Below are 15,879 nucleotides of genomic sequence, written 5' to 3'. Positions count from 1 at the left end.
TCTGCAACTTCTTTTTAATTATTTTTTTGAGACAGATTCTCACTCTGTCACCTAGGCTGGAGTGCAGCGGCATGATCTTGGCTCACTACAACCCCCACCTCCCAGGTTCCAGTGATTCTCATGCCTCAGCACGGGATTACTCAGTAGCTGGGATTACTGGCATGCACTACCACGCCCTGCTAATTTTTTGTATTTTTAGTAGAGACAGGGTATTGCTATGTTGGCCAGGCTGGTCTCAAACTCCTGGCCTCAAGCGACCCACCCACCTCGGCCTCCCAAAGTGCTGGGATTACAGGCGTGAGCCACTGTACCCAGCCTGGAACAGATCAGCTTCAAGCTGGGGTTCCCACGACCCCCTCTTTGGGTTTGGTTAATTTGCTGGAGCAGTTCACAAAACTCAGATAAACACATTTACTGGTTCATTATAAAAGATATTACTAAGGATATAGATGAAGAGACACGCAGAGCAAGGTACAAGGGAAGGGGCGCGGAGCTTCCATGCCCTCTCTACATAGGTCACCCTCTAGGAACTTCCAAGTGTTCAGCTATCTGGAAGCTCTCTGAACCCAGTCCTCTTGGGTTTTTATGGAAGCCTCATGACATCAGCATTTCTTCCCCAGAGTACAAGGCAGGATTCTCTCTGGAATGAAGGCCTTATGACCCACAGTCAGAAAGGTGAGGGAAAATTAGAGTCCTGCCTTGGGGAAGGTGAAAGGAGAGTAAGAGAAAGTCAGACAGGTTCTGTTTCCTGAGGCCTAACACACTCAAGATTATAACAAAATCTGTAACAAGCGCCATGGAAGTTATGAACCAGGACCATGGATGAAAACATATATACACATAATACCACCACAGTACTGATATTCACCTTGAATTAATTTTTGCATATAATATAAGGTAGGCATTATCAACCAAACAAGCAAATACATTGATTTTATTCAGGCTATTGCAATAAGGAGAGCACCCCACATCCAAAGATTAGGGTGCTTGGCAAGATGCTTTTACCTTATAGTTTATAGGGAGGAGTAGACTTGTTTTAAATGGAATGATTTTTAGTTGGGATTGTTTTTGTAAACAGGGACATCTCCGTCATCTGCACAGAAAATGTTTATCTCTCTGTCTAGCTAGTTTGGGATTGAGGGGGGCATGTGGTAGACTAATAGCTCTAATTTCAGCTAATGATTCACAAGATAAATGACAGGAAGTGGGAGACTCTTGTCTGGTCTTGCCAGCAGGTTCAGGCAAAAATGAAAAGGCTGTGTTTGGCCTTGTCACAGGTAAACAAGGTAGGGAGGTCATCGGTGAGTGAGTCTTACAGTAGGTATGAGAAAAAGTAGACAGAAAGTAATCTACGTCATATGGGAAGGATGGTTCATTGTGTAAGCCACTTCCCAGAGCACAAAAGAGTAAGGAGATTTAGGAAAACAAAACGTTGTGGAATTTCTTAACTCCAAGATCTTGATCTCCATGGGTAAAATTGTCAGTTCAGAATGAAATTCTGTCTGGGAAGTCAGTTGGAAGCAGAGTTACCCTTTCGTCTACCAGATCATGATACACTGTTGAATAATAATTTGTGAGGACAAATGACTGTGTAGTAGCATTTAAGACTAGGCATGATGTACTGCCCAACTGCAAGGTATAAGACTACAAACAGGAAAATTATTAGTGTATTAGGCCAGTCTTTCATTGCTATAAAGAAATACCAAAGACTGGGTAATATATAAAGAAAAGAGGTTTAATTGGTTCACGGTTCTTCAGGCTTTACAGGAAGCATGGTACTGGTACCTGCTCAGTTTCTAGGGAAGCCTCAGGAAGCTTACAATCGTGGTGGAAGACGAAGGGGAAGCAGGCATGTTACATGGTGAAAGCAGAAGCAAGAGAGAGAGGGAGAGAGAGAGAGAGAGAATGGGTGGGGGAGGTACCACATATTTTTAAACAATCAGATCTTATGGGGATTCAAAGCGAGAGCTCACTTAACACTACGGGGACAGACAGCACAAGTCATTCATGAGGGATCCACCCCCATGATCCAAACACCTCCCACCAGGCCCCACCTCCAACACTGGGGCTCACACTTCAACATGAGATTTGGGCAAGGACAAATATCCAAACTATGTCAATTAGTAATGTTTGTAATACAGCTCAAAACCAGGATCTTCTATTTCCAAATCTTGCTCAGTAGAACATGTCTCAGGCTATTTGAATCTACCTTAGAAAGCCAACTAGCCTTTTCCTTGAGTTTAGTAACTAAGCATTCACTTGTCCTGTTGTGTTTATTCAATTGCAACAAGAGATTTTGGCTATGGCACCAATACCTCCCTGTCTAGTTAGAAGGAAGTTGAAAGTTATAGGATTCGCCTAACAATTTGGGCCTGTGCGTTTAAACTTACTTTCTGTGCTTCTAGGGCCAAAGCGGTAAAATTTTCTTCTTCTATAAAGGTTAAGGAGAGGCTTGAACTACCTTTTCTTTTCTTTTTTTTTTTTGAACTACCCTTTTTAACTGTATTAATGCCATAGTGGGTGTTAGGGGCTCTCATGGTGCATATGAAAAGAGAATCATTGATATCCCTAGGAGGTTTTCCCCAATTCCCTGTAGTTGCCTCAATTTGGAGGTAATTCCAGAGGGACACACCGTTGACAGGTGGGATAGCGGCTTTAAATATTTTGAAGTCCCAGACAATCAGTCCAAATGCCCTTGGGGAAGGCATGAAAAGTGGTATCCCATGGGGAAACAGGTGGGGTCTGAGGTATAGTAATTATTAGCAATTACTGGGATTAACAACTGGGTGGATCCCTCAGGAGAGCAGAGTCTTTGTGTGGAACTGAATGCAGTTTGTAAGGCTGGTTGGGAAGTGGTGGAAGAGAAAATGGTTAACATTAGAGATAAAAGTACTCCTACATTTTTTCCTACACTTGATCCTGAGAAAGTGGAGTCATTCAGTTTGGAGATTTCAAGAGACTCATTAATCATGTTTGGAATTAAGTTTCATTCAGTACATGCTGAGAAATTGGGGATAATAGAAGAGTCAAGGGCCATAAGGCATGAGACTCTGGGCAGGTTGAGTTCCTTAAGGAGTTTGGCTAGTTTGAATATAAGAGTACCATTGGCCTGCTTGTTTCATTTTTCCAGAGGACTGGTAAGAAGACTGCAGTTTTTGTAACATTGGAAGTACTTGTTGAAGATCCTGAATAACCTTACTACTGAAGTGAGTTCCTCCACTGTTATTAAAAAAACAAAGAGATTCCTAAGAGGGGAAAATGCTTTCTGGTCTCAGCTTAACTTCAGTGGTGATGGTAGCTTGTTTACAGAGAAAAGCTTTTAACCATGCTGAAAACATGCCAACTATGGTTAGGACATTTTTGTACCCATGAGACTTTGCGAGTTTATATATTTTCCAATGAAAACAAGGACTAGAGAGAGTTGACTCTCATCCTTGTCCCACTTTACATGTTGACTAGGATTGTGTTTCTGGCAGATGGGGCAAGTTGAAGTTAACGGCTCAATATTAGGGCATCTCAAACAATATTTGTGGAGATCCTTCAGATTTTCTTTGCCATAATGTGTAACCTCATGGAGGCTGCAGAATAAATTTTAGGTGAGGGACCGAGAGAAATCAAACAGTTGTCTAGATGTCTCCAAAGCCCATCTGAGTAGATAAAACATCCAGCTTGTTGCTTTTTTGCTTTTTCAGCCTCAGGTGCTAGCAGCTGTTATATCTTAAGTTTCTTAAGAGTTTCTATCTTTAGAGTAGGTTAAGCAAGGAGAAGTATACATGTGATTCAGGGGATGTCTTCTTGGGAAGCAGAAACCTTAGCATATTTTCAGCCAGTTAAGTTTCCTTTAGCTTTGTTAGTCTAGCCACTAGTGTGAGCTTTGATTTTTGAGAACAGCTAATTTCTGGATAGCTGTAAAGACTTAAATAGGAGGGCCGGGTGCGGTGGCTCACGCTTGTAATCCCAGCACTTTGGGAGGCCGAGGCGGGTGGATTACCTGAGGTCAGGAGTTTGAGACCAGCCTGGCCAACATGGCGAAACCCCATCTCAACCAGAAGTACAAAAAAAAAAAAAATTAGCCGGGCATGTTGGTGGGCACCCGTAATCCCAGCTACTCAGGAGGCTAAGGCAGGAGAACTGCTTGAACCCGGGAGGCAGAGGTTGCAGTGAGCCAAGATCGAGCCACTGCACTCCAGCCTGGGCACCAAGAGTGAGACTCCATCTCAAAAAAAAAAAAAAAAAAAAAAAAAAAAGATGTAAATAGGTTAGTGAGTTGGGTTCTGATCGGTACTCCTCAGTTGTCATAAACCTCTTTCTTTCCATAGCATACCAAAATCATGTACAATTCCAAAAGTAAACTGGCTGTCTGTATAAATGTTAGTTCCCTTATCTTGTGCTAACATGCAAGTTTGGGTGAGTGCTTAAGAATCCAATGATTTGGGCCACGTTAACTTAGGTGGAGATTTCAACTTAACAGGCTGTTGAAAATCTGCAATAGTGTATCCTGCTTAAAATTCCCCATTTGTACTCCTGAAGTAAGAACCATCTACAAAGAAGGTGATATCAAGGTCTCTGAGAGGAGTTCTGGTGATGTCAGAGTGAGGAAATGTGAATGACTGTGTGACGGTGATATAGTCACAAGGTTGTCCTTCACAGGGAATGGGAAGAAAAGTGGCCTGATTGTTTTGACTACAGTGGACAGTGATGTGAGAGGAAGACAGTGGCAGGGTTTCACAGGAGGTGAGTCCAAAGTGGAAACGTGTTAGGTGTTCTCAGTGACTTCTAATATCTGAACTACATGGGTAAGTAAAGGTTGAGTGAATGACTAAAAATAAAGTCAGTTCTGATGGAGCAGCAACTTCATACAAGCAAGGGGAGAAATGCTTGAGCCTCTGGGTCTAAAAGGATGCTAAATTACCAACCAGGCCTCTGGCTTCCCTTGTGTTTTGGGGTGAGGACCCCTAAAGCATGTCTCTTCTTTTATGTAAAAAAGGGAAAGGGGTACTGAATATTGGAGAGACCAAGTGGGAAAAGTGGCTAGAGAGGACTTCAGATTTTGAAATGCAGATATGGAAGGAAAGTCTCAAAGTAAGGTGATTGGAGGTGGTTTCCTTTTAGTCATGGCAAGTAAGGACAGGCAATTGTGAAAAAACCAGGGATCTAATTCCAGCAACAGCCAACCAATCCTACAAACCCTGAGTTAATTTTTGGTATCAGGGAGAGGCATAGTGAGTAAAAAAAAAAAATAAAAAAAATTCACTTCTACTGGATGCATACACTAATACAAGGTGTTAATAATAATAAGGGAACTGTGAAGCGGGGAGAGATATATGGAAGTTCCCTGTCCCTGCTGCTCAATTTGTCTGTAAACCTAAAAATAAAATCTAATTTTTACACACACACACACACACACACACACACACACACCCCTAAAAAGGGATCTCTGCTGCAATTTGCAAGGTTTTCTGTTTTCGGGGGCTGTTTTTTGTTTTCCTACAGGCTCATAATTTCAAATTAGTGATGCTTCCTTTTTTTTCTATATATATAAAGGCTGGAAGAAAACTTGTCGAACCTTCATATTCTAAGAACTGAGTAATTATTCTACAAACCAACAAATATTAACAGCGTCCTATAACCAACTCATTTAATCTTCACACAATCCTATGAAATACTACTGTTCACATTTTACAAAAGAAGAAACAATTCAAAGAGACAAGTCGAACAATACATACTAGAACGAGGCGACTACTGTGGATTCCAAAACCAAAGTTCCAAACCACAAAATCGAATCTAGGAAAACTGGCGCTCTCGAGTGTCGTCAGTTAAAAAACAAGGAACACCAGAGAAGGATCGCGATATTACACAAACTACTACTCCCAACATGCAAAGCGGATTCTTTCCCTCGGTATCGGCCTGGGAGTCCGAGAGGCCCAGCAGCCCTCGGGGCGCGAAAGGCAACCTGGGAGCGGTAGTTCTCCTGGGCCCTAGTATTGTCGCCCACGCGGCAGTAGCGGCTTCTACGGCTCCAAGCCAGCGGGTCCTGTGAAGGCGAGCAGACGCGGAGAAAGGACGCGGGAGTGAGAGAGGGTGAGTCAGCTACTGTCTAAACGATAAAGGGAGGCGGCTCCGCAGGGTAGGGCTGAATTCAGTAAATGGGCTCGTGCTGCGGTCTCTTGGGAGACGCTGCTATCTTAGCGTCAGCGAGGGAAGGTTGAGGAGGAGCCAGAGCCGGGTCCTGCAGCCTTTCTCGCCATCAGCGCCCGTCGCCATCTCCACCATGCAGTCCCGGGAAGACGCCCCGCGCTCTCGCCGCCTCGCCAGTCCCCGTGGTGGGAAGCGGCCCAAGAAGATTCACAAACCCACGGTTTCGGCCTTTTTCACGGGTCCAGAGGAATTAAAGGACACGGCCCATTCTGCAGCCCTGCTGGCACAGCTCAAGTCCTTCTACGATGCGCGGCAGCTGTGTGATGTGACCATCGAGGTGGTGACGCCTGGCAGCGGGCCTGGCACGGGTCGCCTCTTCCCCTGCAACCGCAATGTGCTGGCCGCCGCGTGTCCCTACTTCAAGAGCATGTTCACAGGTGGCATGTACGAGAGCCAGCAGACTAGCGTGACCATGCACGATGTGGACGCCGAGTCCTTCGAGGTGTTGGTCGACTACTGCTACACGGGTCGTGTGTCTCTCAGCGAGGCCAACGTGGAGCGCCTGTACGCGGCCTCCGACATGCTGCAACTGGAGTATGTGCGGGAAGCCTGTGCCTCCTTCTTAGCCCGACGTCTTGACCTGACCAACTGCACCGCCATCCTCAAGTTTGCAGACGCCTTTGGCCATCGCAAGCTGCGATCCCAGGCCCAGTCCTATATAGCTCAGAACTTCAAGCAGCTCAGCCACATGGGTTCAATTCGGGAGGAGACTCTAGCAGATCTGACCCTGGCCCAGCTGCTGGCTGTCCTGCGCTTGGATAGTCTGGACGTGGAGAGTGAGCAGACAGTGTGCCACGTGGCAGTGCAGTGGCTGGAGGCTGCTCCCAAAGAGCGGGGTCCCAGTGCTGCGGAAGTCTTCAAGTGCGTGCGCTGGATGCACTTCACTGAAGAAGATCAGGACTACTTAGAAGGGCTGCTGACCAAGCCCATCGTGAAGAAGTACTGCCTGGACGTTATTGAAGGGGCCCTGCAGATGCGCTATGGTGACCTGTTGTACAAGTCTCTGGTGCCAGTGCCAAACAGCAGCAGCAGCAGTAGCAGCAGCAACTCTCTTGTATCTGCAGCAGAAAATCCACCCCAGAGACTGGGTATGTGTGCCAAGGAGATGGTGATCTTCTTTGGACACCCCAGAGATCCCTTTCTCTGCTGTGATCCATACTCGGGGGACCTTTACAAAGTGCCGTCACCTTTGACCTGTCTGGCTCACACTAGGACTGTCACCACCTTAGCTGTCTGTATCTCTCCTGACCATGACATCTATCTAGCTGCCCAGCCCAGGACAGACCTCTGGGTGTATAAACCAGCTCAGAACAGTTGGCAGCAACTTGCAGATCGCTTGCTGTGTCGTGAGGGCATGGATGTGGCATATCTCAATGGCTACATCTACATTTTGGGGGGGCGAGACCCTATTACTGGAGTTAAGTTGAAGGAAGTGGAATGCTACAATGTTAAGAGAAACCAGTGGGCATTGGTGGCTCCACTGCCCCATTCTTTTTTATCCTTTGACCTAATGGTAATTCGGGACTATCTCTATGCTCTCAACAGTAAGCGCATGTTCTGTTATGATCCTAGCCATAATATGTGGTTGAAGTGCGTTTCTCTGAAGCGCAATGACTTTCAGGAAGCGTGCGTCTTCAATGAGGAGATCTACTGTATCTGTGACATCCCAGTCATGAAGGTCTACAACCCAGTTAGGGCAGAATGGAGGCAAATGAATAATATTCCGTTGGTCTCAGAGACCAACAACTACCGGATTATCAAGCATGGCCAAAAATTGTTGCTCATCACCTCTCGCACCCCACAATGGAAAAAGAACCGGGTGACTGTGTATGAATATGATATTAGGGGAGACCAATGGATTAATATAGGTACCACATTAGGCCTCTTGCAGTTTGATTCTAACTTTTTTTGCCTCTCTGCTCGTGTTTATCCTTCCTGCCTTGAACCTGGTCAGAGTTTTCTCACTGAAGAAGAAGAAATACCAAGTGAGTCTAGCACTGAATGGGACTTAGGTGGATTCAGTGAGCCAGACTCTGAGTCAGGAAGTTCAAGTTCTCTTTCTGATGATGATTTTTGGGTGCGTGTAGCGCCTCAGTGAAATGCACAGGATAAGCAGGGTTTGTTGTAACTGAATTGAAACACTAAGTTGTTTTTACTGTTTTGGAAAATATCTTAAATATCCTTTTTGTTCCTAAAGGAAAGGAAAAGTTGATTAGCTGCTGGTTTGGTTTAGAAAAAGTAATATTTGAAATACGAAGGTAATTTAATATTACAAATTTTAACACTCAGATCAACCTTTTAATAATTTTCTGTGCTAAGGGTCCAGTATTTATTTGATTATTTAGTATGTTTATGTTTCATGACACTAATTTAGTCTTTTGATAAATTTTACATTCTGTTTACTGCCACAAGCACTTTTATGATAGAAAAATGATTAGGAATTGCTAGATAGTGTTTTGAAAGCTTATCTTTTTCTTCGGAACAATGTAGATTTCCAAAATGGTTAACCTAAGGGGTCTTTGCAAAATGTGTTATAAGTTAAACATAATTTGGGAAGTTTTACTTTTGTTTTCTTCTATGAAGAAAAAAATGCAGGCCGGGCGTGGTGGCTCACGTCTGTAATCCCAGCACTTTGGGAGGCCGAGGCAGGTGGATCACCTGAGGTCACGAGTTCAAAACCAGCCTGGCCAACATGGTGAAACCCCATCTCTACTAAACATACAAAAATTAGCTGGGCCTGGTGTCGTGTGCCTGTAATCCCAGCTACCCAGGAGGCCAAGGCAGGAGAATTGCTGGAACCCGGGAGTCAGAGGCTAGAGAGAACCGAGATTGGGCCACTGCACTCCAGCCTGGGTGACAGAGCAAGACTCCGTGTCAAAAAAAAGTATATGTGTGTTAGGGTGACTGAATGGTGATTTCATTTATAATAATACAGAGAATAGCTATAAGCTCATTGACAGTAAAAACAACAAACCAGGATTCTGCTGTTTGAAAAGAAGTTTCGTTTTAATTTTGGAATTTAGGATGCAGATTTGCAAAGCGACCAATTTTCATCTAAAAAATTATATTCTGGTTGTGTCACCAAATCATCAAAAAACTTTAAAAAAGAAGTAACTTGCTTTGTAGATTTGTATTGTTGATCTAAACCTGATACATGCTTCATTTAATCAGAGGAATAATCCTTTTTTCGCTGGACATGTATAAATTTCACTGGATTGTATAAATTTTTATCTATTGCCTTAAAAATGTATGTGATTCTCAATATGTTTTAGCTGCACAGTTTTGGTGTTCATCTTAGAGGATTCTTCAGCAGAAGTGATATTTCTTTACTGTTGTGTGAGGTAATACTGATTTTGAAAATATATATAAGCTAAAAACAGAATTTCGTTGATATCAGTAGTCATTGTGTTAACTATAAAGTCAAGTGCCAGCAAAGAACTTTAAAACTATAAAGCTGTGTATAGAACTGTTTTGTGTAGCATGGAAATACTCTGTCAGCTTTTTAAAGTCACTAAATGTTCTTGATTATCAGCTTGAAGGTATTTTTGTATTACAAGTTGACAGTTGCTGGGTGTAGTGGCTCATGCCTGTAATCCTAGCAACTCAGGGGGCTGAGATGGCAGGATTGCTTCAGCCCAGGAGTTTGAGAGCAGCCTGGGCAACATAGCAAAACCCCATCTCTACAAAAATAAAAAATTTGTCTGGGAATGGTGGTCCAAGTCTGTAGTCCCAGCTGTTTGGGAGGATCACTTGAATGTAGGATCACTTGAGTCTGGGAGTTCGGGGCTGCAGCTATGATCACATCTCTGCACTCCAGCTTTGGCAGCAGAGCAAGATCCCATCTCTTAGAAAAACAAAGTTGATAGTTAAAGAACATAAGTGGATGATGGCATTTGAGGCCACTGGTGAAAGTATGTTTTCTCTAAAATATTTCTCTAATAGTGATATAAATGGCTATTTTATTATGATGTTTGTATGTGTTTTGTATTTCTCTGTAAACCGTGCTCCAGTCTTTGTTTTTCTGTTACCATAATGTAAGAGAAAGTCCAGGAACAGAGACTACATCCCACGAAACTGACATTGTTAAACACACTAAAACAAAAGTACTTACCTCTTGAAGATTTAATATATAATGCTTGACATGATACATGTACATGATAAATGACCAGATGCTTATGGTCTACATTTTCCTTTATTCTGTTAGTATTACCTTCCTTAATCTTTGTTCATTAACACGCTAATTCCTCTTCAGTGTTTATTTTCTAGTGACAGAATGTTAATATTTGTTACACCCTGGCAGAAGGGAGAGAAATGTGTTTGGGGTGGGTAACTAAATTTTTGAGTGAAATATCCTAAGATGAGAATGGAAGAGGGAGACACAAAAAGAGTTATAACAAAAAACAATAGTTTTTTTTAGCCATTGACTGGCTCTTTAAATAGTCTACAAGACATTCATGTTTAACATCACTTTTAGTGAAATAAAATGTGCCGTACTACTATGTGCTTCAAAAGGGCAAATGTGCTTTAGTGCCCTAAGGCTAAATTTTGGTCATTTGACATCAGAGATGTTATAAGTATTGAACTTAATATGCGCCTATTTCTCAATAGTGTTATTTTTTGGCTAGCATTTTCTTTACCATTATCTTGTTGATAGCTTTTTGTTCTCTAAGGTTGAAACATGACAGTGCTAATCTCAAACAGATTACCCATCTGCAGAATTAAGGAAAGCAATTTATGTATGAAAGACATTCTCCAATTCGTCATTCTCAACCTTTGAATTAAAGCTTAGACTAAATAGTAGTATATCGTGGGAAGGATTTTGGTTTTGTGATATTTCTGTGAATTAAGGAATAGATGTTAACCATTATTTTGTAGAAAAGTGATTTGTATGTGGTTAATTATAAATAAAACTGGTACCAGAACTTATGCTTCCTGAATTCTTACTTCAGTGATTCCACTAAATGTATAAAACTTTTGTGTGTGCAGTTAATCAGGGGTCCCCAGCCCCCAGGCTGCAGACCTGTACCGGTCTGTGGCTTGTTAGGAACTGGGCTCACACAGTGAGCTGCAGGCAAGCGAGCATTAGCTCTGCCTCCTATTAGATCAGCAGTGGCATTAGATTCTCATAGGAGCGTAAACTCTATTGTGAACTGCATGTGCAAGGGATCTATGTTACATGTTCCTAATGAGAATCTAATTAATGCCTGATGATCTGAGGTGGAACGGTTTCATCCTGAAACTATCCCCATACCCCTAGTCATGGAAACTGGTCCCTGGTGCCAAAAAGGTTGGGGATCACTGCAGTGAATGATACAACTAGCAGTGCTGAAATCCCTTCATGACAACATAATTGTCTAGTTTTCCAATTAATCCACACATTTTAGCAAACGCGTAATATAATGTCATTTGTCAGACTACCATCTGTAAGATTTAGAATGACATTATCTTTTGTATTTATGTCCCTGTAGTCTGAAAAGCTGAGAACCCAAATTATTGTAAATTCTTTTAGATGCAGATGATAAGTAGTATTAGGGTTTTCGAAAGGATAAAATAGAAACAAATTTAGCCACTAACTTATCTAAATATGGATTAAAGATTGAAATTAAGTAGTAATAGCTCTTTTTCATCATTTTTAATTGAGCAGGGATTTATTTTTTAATTTTTATATCTTGTTGAGAATCTGAGGAAAGCTTTTGATCCATTCCCAAGCAAAAGGGACATAATTTATAATTTCAAAGATGTTTCCCCATTTCTGAAGCTCATCAGACCCGAGGTAAGAGCACTTGTAATAGGATCTCTTTTGCCATACCTGCTTAAAAATTTCAACACCCCTTTTATTATGCTAAATAACCTGATTTGTTTTTAAATAGAGACAGGGTCTATATTAATCTGTTCTCATGCTGCTAATAAAGACATACCCGAGACCCGGTAATTTATAAGGAAAAGGAGGTTTAATGGACTCACAGTTCCATATGGCTGAGGAGGCCTCACAATCATGGTGGAAGGCAAAAGGCCAAGCAAGGTGGCTCATACCTGTAATCCCAGCACTTTGGGAGGCCAAGGTGGACAGGATCACGTGAGAGCAGGAGTTTGAGACCAGCCTGGCCAACATGGCAAAACCCCATCTCTACTGAAAAATACAAAAATTAGCTGGGCTTGATGACAGGCACCTATAGTCCCAGCTACTCTGGAGGCTGAGGCAGGAGAATCACTTGAACCCAGGAGACAGAGGTTGCAATGAGCTGAGATCGTGCCACTGCACTCCAGCCTGGGCAACACAGTGAGACTCCATCTCAAAAAAAAAAAAAGTCACACCTTACATGATGGCAGGCAAGAGAGAGCATATGCAGGGGAGCTCCCTATGTAAAACCATCAGATTTGATGAGACTTATTCGCTGTCAGGAGAACAACACAGAATAGACCCACCCTCATGATTCAATTACCTCCCACCGGGTCCCTCCTGTGACATGTGGGAATTATGGGAGCTACAATTCGAGATTTGGGTGGGGACGCAGACAAACCATATTAGAGTCTCATTATTTTGCCTAGGCTGGAGTGCAGTGGCACAATCATAGCTCACTGTAAACTTGAACTCCTGGACTCAAGCCATCCTCCCACCTTAGCCTCCTGAGTAACTAGGACTACAGGCACACACCACCATTACCAGCTAATTTTTAAAAATTTTTTGTTGAAATAATACACTCCTGGCCTCAAGTTTTATTCTCCCACCTCAGCCTCCCAAAGTGCTGGGATTACATGTATAAGCCACCATGCCCAGCCTTATTCCAACTAAGGCTTTATTATTTTTTTATTTTTATTTTTATTGAGACAGAGTCTTGCTCTGTCTCCCAGGCTGGAACTCAGTGGTGCAATCTCAGCTCACTGCACCCTCCGCCTCCCGGGTTCAAGCAATTGTCCTGCTTCAGCCTCCTGAATAGCTGGGATTGTAGGCACCTGCCACTATACCCAGCTAATTTTTGTATTTTTCGTAGAGACAGTGTTTCACCATGTCAGCCAGGCTGGTCTCTTTTAACCATGTAAGGTCTTCCACGGCTGCATCCCAAGTCTGCATTAAGATTTCAGAGGCCAGCTTTCCCTATAGTAAACTTAAAGCATTTCTCAGGCAGAAGCAGAATCAATTGTGAAGATATTTGAAGATCCAGAAACTACAAGGCAAATGCAGCCAACCAGGGATGGTAGGATACTGTTTGACTACCTGGCAGACCAGCTTGGCTTTAGGCAGGAATATTTAGATTAGCTCTACAGATAGGCAAAATTCCAATATGAATGTGGGAATTACTCAGGAGCAGCAGAATATCTTTATTTTTTTAGAGTGCTGGTGAATTCTTAATTTACAGATTAGCTGTATTTTGCTTCACTTGCAAGTGCATTGAAGGTTCCAGCAACAGATAGATAATAATTCTGTGAGTTCTCCACTCCAGTCTCTTCAGCAGAGAACATGGCTCTTTCACTGGTCTCTGTTTTCTTCAGTCACCCCAAAGGTCACAATAATATTATTAATCTCTTCCTTTACCAACCACAGTATCTTAATGCAATTCAGACAGTGCGTCCACACATTCCTCACTATTTGACCACAGCAGTTATAACAAAGAAGGATGCTCAAAAACTTCAGCAGGTGCTGAAAGATCTAGTCAAAGTTATTCAACAGGAGTCTTAAACATATAAAGACCCAGTTACAGAATTTATTGAATACTTATGTGTTAACTTTGACTTTGATGGGGCTCAGATAAAGCTGAGGGAATGTGAATCAGTGTTTGTGAATGACTTCTTGGTGGCCTGTCTTGAGGATTTCACTGATAATGCCCGTCTCTTCATATCTGAGACTTTCTATCACAGCTACCAGTATATCGGCATTAACATGTTGGCAGACAAACTAAACATGACTCCAGAAGAACCTGAAAGATAGACTGTAAATTTGATTAGACATGTAAGACTGGATGCCAAGATTGATTCTAAATTAGGTCATGGATAACAGTGCAGTCTCACCCTATCAGCAAGTGATTGAAAAGACCAAAAGCTTTTCTTTTAGAAGTCAAATGTTGGCCATGAATATTGAAAAGAAACTTAATCAGAATAGCAGGTCACAGGCTCCTAACTGGGCAACTCAAGATTCTGGCGTCTACTGAAGAACTGTAAAGAAAAGATGAGAAAACTATAGGCTGGATGTGGTGGCTCACACCTGTAATCCTAGCACTTTGGGAGGCCAAGGTGAGTGAATCACCTGAGGTCAGGAGTTTGAGACCAGCCCAGCCAATATGGTGAAACCCCATCTCTACTAAAAATGCAAAAATTAGCTAAGCGTGGTGGCAGGCACCTGTAATCCCAGCTACTTGGGAGGCTGAAGCAGGAAAATCACTTGAATCCAGGAGGCGGAGGTTGCAGTTAGCTGAAATCATGCCATTGCACTCCAGCTTGGGTGACAAGAACAAGACTCGAAAGAAAGAGAGAAAGAAAGAAAAGAAAGAACTATTATATAAAGGGTGATGTACATTTTAGAAACAACATATTGAGTATAAATTTTGAAGAACTGGAATAAACTGGCTATGATTCATTTGGAAAAAATTAGCTGAATGTGGTTGCACATGCCTACTTGGAAGGCTGCAGTGGGAGGATTGCTTGAATCCTAGAGGTCAAGGCTACAGTGAGCTGTGATCATGCTACTGCACTCCAGCTTGGGTTTCAGAGCAAGACCCTGTCTCATAAAAAACAACAACAAAAAAAAACCCTAGTCAGTATGGAGCCACCTTTCTCCAATAGAGTCAAGCTTTTACATTCTTACCTCCAAAGCTAAAATTGCTGCTTGGAACTGCTATGTCTCAATCAGGAATATTCTTTTGGGGAAAACTAATCCTTAATTCTTGGAAAACTAGCCAAATCAGATTTATGTAAGTGGGGCCAAAATATTCTTCTAAAACGAATATGCCTTGAAGGAGAGGAGTCAGGAATCTCAATTATAAGCAACAGAACCTTAATTTAGATAATCTTAAGAAAACAAAATAGGATCTTTTTGCCTATCCTAATGAGAAAATCTGGCAATGGCACTCGCTTCAAACACAGCCTAATCCAGAGTCTCAATGTTTACAGGGCTTTCTCTATATACAGAGAAATATATATGTGTGTGTGTATATATATATGCATATGTATATAGAATACAGAGACTATATCTTGGGACAGTGTTTTCTCTTACTTTATGCATTAGTTAGCACATAGGTTGGTCGTATGTAATAGAGACCCTATAATTCTTTTCTTTTTTCTTTTTTTAGATACAGAGTCTCTCTCTGTCACCCAGGCCGGAGTACAGTGGCATGATCATAGCTCACTACAGCCTCGATCGCCTGGGCCCAAGTGATCCTTCCAACTCAGCCTTCCATGTAGCTGGCCCACAGGCATGCACCACCATGCTCGGTTAATTTTTTTTTTTTTTTTGAGACGGAGTTTCGCTCTTGTGGCCCAGGCTGGAGTGCAATGGCGCCATCTCAGCTCACCGCAATCTCCATCCCCCGGGTTCAAGCGATTCTGCTCTCTCAGCCTTCTAAGTAGCTGGGATTACAGGCATGCACCACCACACCCGGCTACTTTTGTATTTTTAGTAGAGACAGGGTTTCTCCATGTTGGTCAGGCTGGTCTCGAACTCATGACCTCAGGTGATCCGCCCACCTC

General features: G+C 42.5%; 2 protein-coding genes, 1 long non-coding RNA gene and 1 pseudogene across 3 annotated transcripts in view; 3 read left to right on the top strand and 1 right to left on the bottom strand.

Moving 5' to 3' along the window:
• The window catches only part of LOC126940350 (uncharacterized), a 174,717-nt gene extending 168,872 nt beyond the window's left edge, over positions 1–5,845 (bottom strand). The window contains exon 1 of the long non-coding RNA XR_007720713.1: positions 5,727–5,845. This is a non-coding gene — a long non-coding RNA (uncharacterized LOC126940350). The remainder of the gene's footprint in view (positions 1–5,726) is intronic.
• The window catches only part of LOC126940333 (kelch repeat and BTB domain-containing protein 7), a 75,066-nt gene extending 63,946 nt beyond the window's left edge, over positions 1–11,120 (top strand). Inside the window, exon 2 of the mRNA XM_050766123.1 lies at positions 9,540–11,120. The gene's annotated coding sequence lies outside the window, so the exon portion shown is untranslated. The remainder of the gene's footprint in view (positions 1–9,539) is intronic.
• LOC126940334 (kelch repeat and BTB domain-containing protein 6) lies at positions 5,911–8,615 on the top strand. The gene has a single exon (XM_050766124.1). It carries the CDS (start codon positions 6,272–6,274, stop codon positions 8,294–8,296), a length of 2,025 nt encoding a protein of 674 aa, XP_050622081.1. The 5' UTR covers positions 5,911–6,271; the 3' UTR covers positions 8,297–8,615.
• Positions 9,714–15,295, top strand: LOC126940245 (eukaryotic translation initiation factor 3 subunit E-like; annotated as a pseudogene).
• Positions 15,296–15,879: the final 584 nt, after the last annotated feature.

This window comes from Macaca thibetana, chromosome 17, assembly GCF_024542745.1.
Source record: "Macaca thibetana thibetana isolate TM-01 chromosome 17, ASM2454274v1, whole genome shotgun sequence".
In the NCBI taxonomy this organism is placed as follows: Eukaryota; Metazoa; Chordata; class Mammalia; order Primates; family Cercopithecidae; genus Macaca; species Macaca thibetana.
This window is presented reverse-complemented; position numbering and strand designations above follow the sequence as displayed.

What these genes read in the sequence shown, in the direction of transcription:
- LOC126940334 (XM_050766124.1), top strand. Translation starts at nt 6,272, where the DNA reads ATGCAGTCCCGGGAAGACGCCCCGCGCTCTCGCCGCCTCGCCAGTCCC.